Consider the following 12,564-nt stretch of genomic DNA (forward strand, 5'->3'; position numbering starts at 1 on the left):
CGCCCAGCGGAAGCTGTGCCGGGAGGAGGGATGGCGGCCATGGCGAAGCGGAAAGCGGAGGCGCTGATCCCGGCGGAGGAGAGCGACCAATTGCTCATCCGGCCCCTGTGAGAGCGGCGGGGCCGCCCGGGGGGGGATGGGGCCGGGAGGCGGCGGGCCGTTGTGGTGGGTGACCGCCGCTCCGGCTCTGTCAGGAAGGAACTCGGTGCTTTGGGAGGCAGAACCGGCAGCACCATGGCCCTTTAACGAGAGCAGGGTTCTTATCCGTGCAGCGTTCATTGCATCCCGTTTACGTTGCGATTGGCGTAGTTGTGCAGTCACTTTAAGTATCTGGGCTTAAATTGAGCTGGGCTCGTTCAGCCTGCAGAAAAGAAGGCCGGGCAGGGAGTGCGGCCTGATAGTGCTTAGAGGGTGACTATAAACAGGAAGGAGGTCACCTTTTTACATGGGTAGATAGTAACAGGACAAGGGGAAATGATATTAAACCAAAGGAGGAGTGATGTAGGTTAGGTATCAGGGAGGCTCTCCACATAGAGCGGTGAGGCCCTGGCACAGTTGCACAGAGAGCTGTGGGTGCCCCATCCATCCCATCCTGGCAGCATGAGCTGCCCCTGAGCTGCTTACAGCCTGGGCTTGGAGCTACATGAGGTCCCTGCAGTGGTGCTGTACTCTGCAGTCATTGGTTCTGCACGGAAAACTGATTCCATGGGAAGCATCCAACGTACATCTATGGGGCGTGTTCTTTTTGTGACTGTGGTATCTTTTTGCAGAGGAGCTGGCCAAGAAGTAGGAAGATCATGCATTATTCTGGAGTTTAAAGGAAGGAAAATAATGGTAATTATTTCACAACCCTATTGGTACGCCCTCTCTTCAGCCTGATCTACTGCCTGACTTGGTTGGCACCTCCTGCCCATAGCAAGCAGTTGGAACTGAATGATGTGTGAGGTCCCTTCCAACCTGAGGGTACTATGGTTAGGATGTGGTTGGACTTGATGATCTTTGAGGTCAAGCAGTGGTGGAGGAAAAAATACCCTACTATGTGATGCTAAAGGCTACTAGTTGCTCATAATTAAAGATTCCTCCATCCTAATATTCCTATGTTCTTTTAGAGCAGGGGGTGGGCCTGGTGACCTCCAAGGGTTCCTTCCAACCTCTGCCATTCTGTGATGCTGTAACTTTTCTCTGTTCATTTCTTTTTTCAGCTTGATTGTGGCATCCATCCTGGGCTGGAAGGAATGGATGCACTTCCTTACATTGACTTGATAGACCCTGCTGAGATTGACCTCCTTCTGATTAGCCAGTAAGTTGTGCCTACAAGTACAAAACACACTGAGGTCGTGGTGCAAACACTTACATAGGCTGAGAGAGACTAGAGAGACTAAATAGGTGTGACAGAGCTGGCAAAAATCTGCTTTAACTATTGCTTAGTGGCAGAGAGATGAAAGAGATCCATTTGTACATAACCAGTCATAGCCAGCTGTCTATAGGATCCTGGGGTTTGGTGGTAGGTGTTTGTTCTACCTGTATCTCAGAAGTAATTCTTTGGAACGGGTCAGATTAGAGATGCAGCCAAGTAGTTTTATTTCAGTAGTTCGTGATGTAATTCATAGTTTCCTGTATGCAAACTTAGGAGTGCTTCTGTCAGCTTTCTTCTATGCGAGGCATTCCTTATGCTCCTGATTCCTGTTGTTTTTCTCCTTCTCAGAAGCTGGTTCTGAGACTGTGTGGGTGAAGTCCTTGCAGTTAATGGAGAATTTCTGCATTGCTCTTCCCTTTCCCAGCTGATGAGCAGTCACTAATGTACGGAATATAGACCAGCATAGTTAACAATGAGGTTAAAAGTCCCACTTCTGCATTTTTAGGGTGTTATGTCAGACCAGACCAGAACTATATGATATCATAATGTTAGCATATGAGTGAGATTTGTGTGTCTGCTTTAAGTTTCCATTTAGATCACTGCGGAGCTTTGCCGTGGTTTTTGCAGAAGACAAGTTTTAAAGGAAGGACGTTTATGACTCATGCCACAAAAGCAATTTACAGATGGCTTCTGTCAGACTACGTCAAAGTCAGGTAAGCTGCCCTGCTGGGTTTCTCTTTAACTACTCGATTATTTCCCCTGTGCTCCCAATGGGAAGCGTAAGATGAAGCTGCCACAGATGGCAAACCTGGGCATCACCACATGTAGCAACACTGGAACAGAATTGGAAGTAATGTATCTACTTCATCAGGAAGTTTCCTTTTATTCTCTTTATTTGCCCTATGTGGACCTTTACTCTTAGCATCTCATCTCCTCTGCCCTCAGGCTCACTCTCTTAACTCACACTTTCGCTCTTATGTGTTTTTATGTCGGTATTTTTCCTTAAGCTTTACAGAAGTAGTGAATTTTAAGGCCCTAAAGATACAACCCACTCTTCAGGGCAAGATGTTGTTCTTGTTGTTGTTCAATGATTGTATTATCTAAACCGGTGGGATTAACTCTTCCATTATCTGCAGTAATATATCAGCAGATGACATGCTGTATACAGAAACAGATCTTGAAGAAAGCATGGACAAGATTGAAACCATCAACTTCCATGAAGTGAAGGAGGTGGCAGGCATCAAGTTCTGGTGTTACCACGCGGGCCACGTGCTGGGAGCAGCCATGTTCATGATTGAAATAGCTGGTGTGAAGGTATTTCCTTTTGTTACAGAGTTGAAATTGGGCCTGAATTCAAATGTAGTCATTAATTTTTATTATTAAGCCCTACTGCTGTGGTTGGAGCTGTCAGGCAGGCTTGGGCATAGAGAATTCCAGATGTAACAAGTTCTAGGAAGCATAGAAACAGTTGTACTTATAATAAAGCTTAGATATCCAACTGCTTTTTTTTCTCTCAAGGTGTGACAGAGATTTCCCTCCACATATTCATTATTCAGGTGATTTGGGGTTTTTGTTTAACACACTTTGTTTTATTTACTTCCCTGTGAAGCAAATGAGGCATGTGCCAGTAGGTGACCTGTGGGCCAGTTACCTGCTACTGCAGGCTGGGCTGCTGATCACTGCGTGCTGTAATGGGGAACTCGGTCGTCCTGTCTGGGAGGTCTGTTAGATTACAGGCTTTGTTTTTAGCATCAGAAATTCTTAGAAGGAATTGTAAAGGCAGTTTGTCCTTCACTCTATTTGCATTCTGCTGTACAAAACGCTGATTCATCTCCTTTGTATTTCCACCTGGTTCCTGCTGTATGTTGTTAGGTCAGTTTGTGCCAGTGCGAAATGCTGAAAGCGGCACCTCTAAGTACCAAATGAAGAACAACAACAGCGCATTTATCTGCCTTGTTCTGTTCTAACCGAGGTACTGCTTCAATTACCTTACAGTGGTTAAAACGTATGCACTGCCATGGTGGTGTGCTACCATTGTGAGCACCACCCACCTCAGAAGAGCCTTCAGCTGAAGCGTTGGAGAGCTTTTATCGTAAACTCCTCAAAATTCAATTTGTTAAACCAGACAAACCGACCATTTTCCTATACAAAGGCTTTTAAAACTGCTGAGCTGGTGGACCCCGTAACCAAAGTTCTTCTCTTTGTTTCTCACAGCTTTTGTACACAGGTGATTTCTCAAGGCAGGAGGACAGACACCTGATGGCAGCTGAGATTCCCAACATTAAACCCGATATTCTTATCATTGTAAGTGTCACAAAAGCGTTTCTTTCAATGAGCTGTTGTGTACAGAGATGGTGCTTCATTAGAGCTGCAGCGGAATGAGGAGCACAGTGGAGGTTAATGGCAGTGTGTGATTTGTGGTAGGGTGTTCATACAGCTCTTTTCATTGTATTAAAAAGTCTTAAAGTCTAGTTGCCATTTTGTAGCTCTGCTGATGTGGTTCCTTAGGCCTCCAGATGCTTTTTCAGGCCTGGAGATTTACCAGGTTTCAGCTTGTGCTCACTGGATGTAACACAGCATGCTTTTATGCGTTTCCTTGTTGGATGTAGAGGAGGTGGATGGGAGTCAGTCTGTGTGCCAGTACTTTTAATACCAGCTTTCTCTGTCCGTAGGAATCCACCTATGGGACTCATATTCATGAGAAAAGGGAAGAGCGAGAGGCGCGGTTCTGTAACACCGTCCATGACATTGTGAATAGAGGAGGGAGAGGTCTCATTCCTGTCTTTGCCCTGGGCCGGGCACAAGAACTGCTTTTAATTTTGGGTATGTACCTTCACTGTTCCTCTTAATAAAAGACACATAGAATTAAATGGGAGTGTTTTCATGTGCGGTTTTTCAGGTGCAATTGCTTTTTTAACAGCTTTTTGGCCATTTTTTGATGCTTTAATTACCTAAGAACACGTGGTATTGTTTGTTCAAATGTTAAATGTAAGAAAAAGAAAGGTGATCAGCCAGCCAAAAAATGATGTTCAAAATGCACATATAGGACAGGCAGTTTGGCTTTGGGAGCTAGAGAGAGGGCATAGATGGGGAAGGGTAATTCCTCAGAATCACTAAGCTTGGAAAATACCACTAAGATCATCAAGTCCAGCCACCAACCCATCCCAGCCAGTTATCTGATGTGTAGGTTTGTTTGTTTCTTATAGATGAATATTGGCAAAATCATCCTGAGCTCCACGACATCCCCATTTACTACGCTTCCTCGCTGGCGAAGAAATGCATGGCTGTTTATCAGACGTATGTCAATGCCATGAATGACAAAATCCGCAAGCAAATCAACATCAACAATCCATTTGTTTTCAAGCATATCAGCAATCTGAAGGTAAGGTTGGCTTACAGTAGAGGAACAATGATCCAAGAGTTTGTATTTACTCAATAGTTTACATGCATTCACAGAATCGTTCTATCATTCTATGACTGTGTGTGTACTACCCTAAGAGACTGACTGGTTTTAGGCTTATATCTGTATTATCTGCCCTCCCAGAGGGCTGCTGCAAGGAGCTTATGCACCAGCCTTCCTCTGAAGGTCTACATATATTTTGCCCTTTATGAGTGTCAGTAAGAGGAACTTTCCTGCAGAAGTTCTTCTTAAGAGGGTGGTTCATGAATGGATGCAGGACTCAATTTATATACCATGAAGGGGCTGTGGTAACTGAGATTCTTGCTGTTTTCCTCTCAGAGCATGGATCATTTTGATGATATTGGCCCAAGCGTTGTGATGGCTTCCCCTGGTATGATGCAGAGCGGCTTATCCAGGGAGCTGTTTGAGAGCTGGTGCACGGATAAGAGAAATGGAGTAATTATAGCTGGGTACTGTGTGGAAGGAACACTCGCTAAGGTGAGTTGTTGATGCTGAATACAGAGGATTTACCGAAAAGGCTGTTGGCAACTCTGCATAATTATGTGATTAAAGTCGATTGCCTTTGCACTGTGCTAATGAAATGTACAGAAGAATTGCATGTGGCCATTTCCTGCAGTGCTGGAGGGAATGGTCTTTTCTAGGAATCACCTTATCATGAGAAAGAAGAGTGGTGCTTTCCTTCATCTTTACACCCCTGGATCTAAAGGGGTCCTAACCCTAAGTCAGTATTAAATTCAACACCACATCAATGTCAGAGCTCAGCTGTGTTTTGCATGCTATGCCACTGTCTCATTGTAGGGAATGAAATTCTTCTCTAATTCTAGCAGCTGTGGGCAAACTATGTGTCTAGTTTGGCTATTAGGGCTAGAAGTCACACACACGTGTTACAACTTCAATGCAAATAGTGTTGGGATGTATCTGTAAGAAGGACAGACTCCAGTATCCATTGGCCGTGTGTGTGTTGTGCGTGCTGTTTTTCCATTTGGGTGCATGCATTTAGTGAACTCTGAGGAGTTTCCTCTGTTCTTCACATCAAATTTGGCTGTTAGTAAGATTTCATTGGTACTGGAAATGGGTAAGGCCCTAGATCTGCAATGTTGATGGATTTCCAGTTTATTTTGGTTAAAGAAAGTCTTTTATTGTTTTTCCTAGCATATCATGTCTGAACCAGAAGAGATCACAACTATGTCAGGACAAAAGCTGCCTCTGAAGATGTCTGTGGATTACATTTCTTTCTCTGCTCACACAGACTATCAACAAACCAGCGAGTTTATCCGGGCCCTGAAGCCTCCACACGTGGTTGGTATCATGCTGTTTGCTTCTCCAGGGTGGGATTCATGTACGACAAGCAAAATGAAACCTATGTAATGCATTGTGTTTATTTGCATGTATTTTTTTCTACACACGGTGTTGTGTCTTTGAATGATACAAGGAATTCAAAGACAAACATAGCACCGTGTGTAGGATAACTGAGTTCGTTTTTGTGTTGTGTCTTCATGAAATACACAAGGCAGTTTTCATGGGTGATTTGTTTGCTAAACATGCCTGGTTGGACAGAGACCTCACATGAAAAGGAAAACTGTCTTCCCATAGATTTTAGTTCATGGTGAGCAGAATGAAATGGCCAGATTGAAGGCAGCATTGATACGGGAGTATGAAGATAATGACGAAGTTCATATAGAAGTTCATAATCCGAGGAATACTGAAGCCGTGACGTTAAACTTCAGAGGGGAAAAGCTTGCCAAGGTATGAAATCAAGTATTTTCATCTCCATACAACGACACTTGTTTTTAATCCTCTGAAACTAAGTTGTATGTTCTCTTCCAAGCCTCTAAGGTAAATTGGGTTTGGATTGCATGTGTTTTATAAGGTCTCGACGTATATGAATGTTTTTGTTTGGCTAACGTAGATCTATTCTGCTACCATTAACCTGCTGGTGCTTTCAGTCCAGTCATCCCAGTCTGTTTGCTGTGTGATCTGAACAGCGCTCATCAATTTTCTCCTAACAAAGAATATCAATTCCAGTCATGTTGGAGCACTGCACTCTGTGCATAAATAATGTGATAGGCTTCATTTACATTTCAGGAAGATGCTGTCAAACACGCAATCCATCCATATATACTAGAGGAGAATAATTACTTTGGCTGAATTAAATAATTACATGCTTGACTGTAATCAGGCGTTTAGAGCTGCTGTCTTTAGATACTTCAATCAGTGAGACAGCTTGTAAACAGGGTGCTCTGGCAGAGGGAGGTCTGTAGGCATGAATGCGGTGCATCTAGTAAAATGATTTCAAAAAACAGCTTAAAAATAATGTTACATTAGCTGTGTTCTCCTCCTTTTCAGGTGATGGGCTCTTTAGCAGATAAGAAGCCGGAGCAAGGACAGAGAATTTCTGGAATCCTGGTCAAAAGGAATTTTAACTATCACATCCTTTCTCCGTGTGACCTCTCCAGTAAGTGAAGGCGGTAACTTACTTAGTGGATCATTGAAACTCTCTGTGTCCTTCTCTGTCATTATGTGCAGTGTTGGCTTTTGGATGCTTGTTTCTTACTTTGTGTTGGAGGAAATCATTGGACGCGTGTCCATTGGTGTCAGTTTGGCGTAGTTTTGCCTACGTTTCTGGGCTGTTGGTGTGAGGATCAAGGAATTCCATTCTTCACAATTGGTCCTTTTGCACCCTCTGCCTTCATTGTTTTGGTGCCGTTGTTTCTCTGTGCTGACAACCTGATTGTTTTAGAAAGCAAAATTAAAGCTTTTTAAAGTAAATTGTTGTTAAGACATTCTTTTAACAATTCTTTCAGATTATACGGACTTGGCTATGAGCACTGTGACACAGACACTGGCCATTCCATATACCGGCCCTTTCAATCTGCTCTTTTATCAGCTGCAGAAGCTTACGGGTGTGTATTCAGAAAGAAATGATTGTGATTTGTTCTTAAATCAACTTACAGTCTTTGGAGGGACCTTCTGAGTGGGAACTTCTTTGCTCTGCAGTGCCACAGTTTGGTTTGTGTCTTACGGCTCTCATTATGTAGTGCAGCTTCTGCCACATCCATCTCACGAGTGTGACAAACCCTGTGTGGGCATCCTAATATAACTGTAATACAAATCCATGAGCATACAGCAATGTTGAACCTCAGCTGCTTTTTGTCTCCTGTCAGCCCCAAAGTGAGCAGCTCAGCCACCCCGATGGAAAATTTAGCAAATGATCAACTTTTATCTCCAGCCCCAAAGCAGAACGCTTAATGGAATCTATTTAATAAAACTAAGACAGTAGAATTCTTTCCTTGTGTCAGACAACATGTTCTGTTCCTCCCCATGAGCTATGAGAATCCAAAGCAAGTGCAATGGCCAATACTGCACACTCAGAAAGCCACGCAGATACAGTTAGTCCTGTTCTCAGTGTCATTTTATTCTCACTAACCATTTGTCGCTGCTTCTTAGGTGATGTAGAGGAAATAGAAATCCAACAGAAACCAGCCCTGAAGGTCTTCAAAAGTATTACTGTAATCCAGGAGCCGGGCATGGTAGTCCTCGAGGTAGGCACTGGGTGGGGGGAAACAACTATTTCATTCTCCAGATCCTGTAGAATAGTATCGTGTAGATGCTGAGCACAGTGAACTGTTTTAAGTAGCTTTCTGATGGATGATGAGCAGAATGAAGAGGAGAAGTTGCCTTTGGCCATGCTGCTGTGTTGATGCATGTTATTTCACTCAGCCAGTTTCTTCTCTTGCAGTGACTCAGTGGCTACAGTGAGTACAGTGACACTCCAAGAGAGCCATGAGTGCTGTTTTATGTTGTGTTATTTATTCAGCCCCAACAGCAGGCTGAAATCTGGGATTTGATTTCTGTTTTGTCGATCTTCCAGTGGGTGGCCAATCCTGCCAATGACATGTATGCAGACACCGTGACCACAGTGATACTGGAAGTTCAGTCGAATCCCAAGATACAGAAAGGTAGGTAGCACATGCTTCTTCAATGGAGGTTTACTGCTGAATTTTGGACATCAGGCTTCAGGAGTTTTAGAACACCTTAAAATGGATCTCCTGCTGCCGTGCTTCACCTCAGGGAACTTCTCAAGAGTTTTATGTTCCTTAAACGCAGAATTACATTTACAGCTTTGCATTATTTGCAGCATGTGCACATGTCTTATCTATCAGTTTCTAGTTGGCGTTTGGTGTTCAGTTTTATGCTGTTCTCTGTCCTCTCCCACACTGTGCGATGTACTTCACTACAGCTAAAGAAAACAGAGGGATTAGAAACGAGTCGCGGGGATTTCTCCCACTTTGAAGTAGATGAAAGTAAAATGACTTTTTCTTTCCAGCTGCAGTGCAGAAAGTTTCCACAAAAGTAGACACGGAAGAGTATCGCAAGAGAGTGGAAATGATGCTTCAGTAAGTCAGTGGATCTTTTTCTAAATGAAAGCGATCACCATTATTTGTGTATATAGAGTAATTTTATTACAGTACCATTTAAAGGTAGAGTTAATGTATTGACGCTTCTGTGTAGGCCTGGAGTTAAGTAAAGATGGAGGTACCCTGAAAAAGCTCTCGGTGTCATTGAGACTTCAGATCCAGGGCCTTTGGAAGCCTAAGGTTAATGGAAAGGAAATGCGTTTGCTGTTTGGCAGTTACCTGATGTGAGCCAACCTTTGTTCCAGGGATATGTTTGGAGAGGACTGTGTGAGTTCCAAGGAAGGCTCCATTCTGTGTGTCACCGTAGATGGCAAAACTGCAAACCTCTCACTGGAAACTCGGGTACGTACATGAAGCACTGGGAGTTATTTACCTGTGTGTGCTGTGCTTGTTCTCACACGCTTCTTTTGTGCTCTCAGACGGCTGACTGCGAGCCAGGCAGTGAGGACGATGAATCCCTGCGAGAGATGGTGGAACTGGCTGCACAGAGGCTGTACGACGCCCTCAGCCCCGTGTACTGCTGACCTGTAGATACGTAGGACACATACAAAAAGCTTTTCACGTTCAAATTTGGACTTTTTGTTTTTTATAAAGTGAATAAACGTTTTCATCAGCAACTCAAATGCGTTATATGAGTGGGAAACTAAGCGCAAAGAATGGGTGTGCAATGTTACCCGTGTCATCTGCATTAGTGCTTGTGGATCATAATAAAGTGCGGTTCCCTCTCATCTCCTTCCGGAGCCCTTTAAGGCTGTAGCCTTCCCTGTCGGCCCCGCCTTCCCCCCGCTGTGGTAGGCGGACATCCGCCCGCCATGGCGCTGGCAGAGGCGGTTCGTGGCCGGCTGGTGTCATGGCCGCGCGTGGTGCTGTTCGGGGACTCCATCACTGAGGTAACGGCTGCGGGCGGCGGGGCGAGGTGAGGGGCCGGGCCGGGCTCTAACCGTGTGCCCTGCCTCAGTTCTCCTTCCAGGAGGGCGGCTGGGGAGCGACCCTCGCCAACAGGCTGGTCAGGTAAGAGCAGAAACCCCCCGGCTGTGAGTTCGCTGTGGGATGGCAGATGGAACCCTGGTGGTGGTGGCTCCTTCTCTGGGCGCATTGAACGCCATTGAAATCTCGCTGGTTCTAATAGTGGCACAGACACCTCAAGGCAGAACTTGTCAGGTGCTGCTCAGAAGAGCTGAGGGGTTTTGATATTGTGTGTTTGTTTCAGAAAATGTGACGTTGTGAACCGTGGGTTCTCAGGGTACAACACCAGGTGGGCCAAACTCATCCTGCCGCGGCTGCTGGCTCCGGGTGCTGCTGCCGAGAGCACTGCTGCTGTCACCATCTTCTTCGGAGCTAACGACAGTGCTTTGAGAGGTACGGAACCTTCCATTTCTCTGTGACCTTTCCTCCGCAGGCAGCAGAAAGGCAGGACTTTGCCCAGGCCTTCCCTCCTTCCCTTTGTGAGACAGTTGCTCTTTTTTTTGTTCTTACAGCAGATTGTTTTCAATTATTGTATTTGTATTTGAACTACGTGCTGCCATAGAATCATAGAATCACAAGGTTGGAAAGGACCGACAAGATCATCTAGTCCAACCGTCCTCCCTTTACCATACCTACAGAAAACCACTAAACCACATCTCCTAGCTCCCTGTCCAGATGCCTCTTGAACACTGCCAGGGATGGATTCAGAACCTTCTCTTTCTTGCTGACCAAGAGATAGAAGTTCAATAACAATAGTAAACATGGAGGGACACAATAATGAGTAGCGTATCCAGCATTTAGAGTTGAGCACCTGGTGGCTTCTTCTACCTTTGATGGATCTGTATTAGATGAGGGAACGGAGGCAGACAGCCTTTGGATTGTCCTTAAGATAAGCATGACAACACACAGGGCAAGTGTCATCAGAAGGTGAGGTCAGTGTGTGAAGGGCTGGCTGTGACACCCACAGGCAGTGATGAATTTTTCCTAGTTTTAGTTTAGATGAAGTTTGAGGTGATTTTGTGGTCGGATACTGAAAAAGAACTGAAAATGAGACATGCTCGTGGCTGTACAAAGCACCATAGTCGTCATGTGGTACATCCGTAAGCAGCTCCATCTCACAGCACTGATGTTTCCTCTGCCCCCTTGCAGATGTGAACCCGAAGCAGCACGTTCCTTTGGAGGAATACGCCGCCAACCTGACGAGCATGGTGCGCTACCTGAAGTCCATCGGCATCACTGAGGACAGGATCATTTTGATAACGCCGCCCCCTCTTCAGGAATCAGCTTGGGAGAAGGAGTGCCTCGCCAAAGGTAAAGGGGCGCTACGTGGGGGCAGAATTTTAACCCTGGGGCTTCTGGGGCACCTTCTGGGTTCATATTTGTAGTGCTTAATGATTCAGAGTCTTGCCTGAAAACGTAATGGCCGTTTCCTGCTGTCAAGAAAGTAGTTTCCGCCTACTTGGATTGGGATGGTTCTGATGCAGTTTGTACTGGGTGATGTCTGCTGAGTTCATAGTGAGCTGCGTGGTTTCTGACTGCTGCTGTCCCTCCCTGTGTGAAGGTGACAAGCTGAACCGCCGCAACGCCACCACTGGGGAGTACGCGCAGGCCTGCGTTCGAGTGGCCAGGGACTGCGGGACTGATGTGCTCGACCTGTGGACGCTGATGCAGAAGGATCAGGTAATGTAGCACCAGGTGGGCTTTGGGGCTGTCATAGGTTGTGAAATGCATAATTCTCCATAGAGGAACCAACAGCAGCGCTGCATTACCACATGAACAATATCATCTGCGCCATCACACGGCCATTTCTACATGAAAGTGGTGACTTGGGCTGCCAAAGCTGCCTCTTAATGTTCTAATCCCAAGGGCTTCCCTGCGTGCCAACTAGTTTTGAATAATGTACTTAAAAATCCCGCATTGCAACTAGAGCAGCCCAATAACACGTGGCTTCTGCTTCCCCTGTAGGATTTTTCTTGCTATCTGTCTGACGGGCTTCACTTGTCACTGAAGGGGAATCACTTTCTCGTGGGACAGCTCTGGTCACACCTGGAAAACAGACTCTCAGCTCTGCCTTCATTGCTTCCTTACTGGCGGGACGTGGATCCCCAGCACCCCGAGCTCACCCTGCTGGGAGGGGCCCAGGAGTGAAGCCCAGCCCAGCTGATGGAGTGAGTGCAGGTACAGCTGCCTTGTACCTCTGTGCTCCTGCTGCTGGTGATGAAGATGGACGTGGACTGTCTGCTCTGTAATCATTTCTTCCAATAAAGATTGGCCGAGGGCTGGAAACAGCGCTGGATGGATGTCGTCACCTTCCTGCTGCAGCTGCTGGCAACAAGCAGCGTGTGTGTGTGTGTGGCAGTGTCTGGAACAGGGCTCAGAGCAGAGGATGGGGTGTGTGAGGG

General features: G+C 45.7%; 2 protein-coding genes across 2 annotated transcripts; both read left to right on the top strand.

Annotated features, from left to right (window-relative positions):
* Nucleotide 1: 1 nt before the first annotated feature.
* On the top strand, nt 2-9,813 carry CPSF3 (cleavage and polyadenylation specific factor 3). The gene is made up of 18 exons (XM_015859403.2): nt 2-107; nt 771-834; nt 1,203-1,300; nt 1,942-2,070; nt 2,494-2,671; nt 3,572-3,661; nt 4,030-4,180; nt 4,564-4,739; nt 5,097-5,255; nt 5,931-6,077; nt 6,372-6,524; nt 7,125-7,233; nt 7,583-7,681; nt 8,226-8,320; nt 8,650-8,737; nt 9,106-9,175; nt 9,442-9,538; nt 9,616-9,813. The coding sequence occupies exons 1-18, from the start codon at nt 31-33 to the stop codon at nt 9,718-9,720; spliced, it is 2,085 nt and encodes a 694-aa protein (XP_015714889.1). The 5' UTR covers nt 2-30; the 3' UTR covers nt 9,721-9,813.
* Nucleotides 9,814-9,984: 171 nt separating this feature from the next.
* IAH1 (isoamyl acetate hydrolyzing esterase 1 (putative)) lies at nt 9,985-12,452 on the top strand. The gene is made up of 6 exons (XM_015859404.3): nt 9,985-10,086; nt 10,155-10,207; nt 10,407-10,555; nt 11,312-11,473; nt 11,724-11,842; nt 12,128-12,452. Exons 1-6 carry the CDS (start codon nt 10,009-10,011, stop codon nt 12,308-12,310), a joined length of 744 nt encoding a protein of 247 aa, XP_015714890.2. The 5' UTR covers nt 9,985-10,008; the 3' UTR covers nt 12,311-12,452.
* The last annotated feature ends 112 nt before the right edge of the window (nt 12,453-12,564 follow it).

This window comes from Coturnix japonica, chromosome 3, assembly GCF_054131305.1.
Source record: "Coturnix japonica strain WE chromosome 3, WE-NBRP24, whole genome shotgun sequence".
NCBI lineage: Eukaryota > Metazoa > Chordata > Aves > Galliformes > Phasianidae > Coturnix > Coturnix japonica.

Excerpts from the sequence above, each read along its gene's own strand:
- CPSF3 (XM_015859403.2), top strand. The coding sequence starts at position 31 with ATGGCGGCCATGGCGAAGCGGAAAGCGGAGGCGCTGATCCCGGCGGAG. Across the intron at positions 3,662-4,029 it reads AACCCGATATTCTTATCATT|GAATCCACCTATGGGACTCA; the intron begins GTAAGTGTCACA and ends CTCTGTCCGTAG. Across the intron at positions 6,525-7,124 it reads GAGGGGAAAAGCTTGCCAAG|GTGATGGGCTCTTTAGCAGA; the intron begins GTATGAAATCAA and ends CCTCCTTTTCAG.
- IAH1 (XM_015859404.3), top strand. The coding sequence starts at position 10,009 with ATGGCGCTGGCAGAGGCGGTTCGTGGCCGGCTGGTGTCATGGCCGCGC. Across the intron at positions 10,556-11,311 it reads TAACGACAGTGCTTTGAGAG|ATGTGAACCCGAAGCAGCAC; the intron begins GTACGGAACCTT and ends GCCCCCTTGCAG. Across the intron at positions 11,843-12,127 it reads CGCTGATGCAGAAGGATCAG|GATTTTTCTTGCTATCTGTC; the intron begins GTAATGTAGCAC and ends CTTCCCCTGTAG.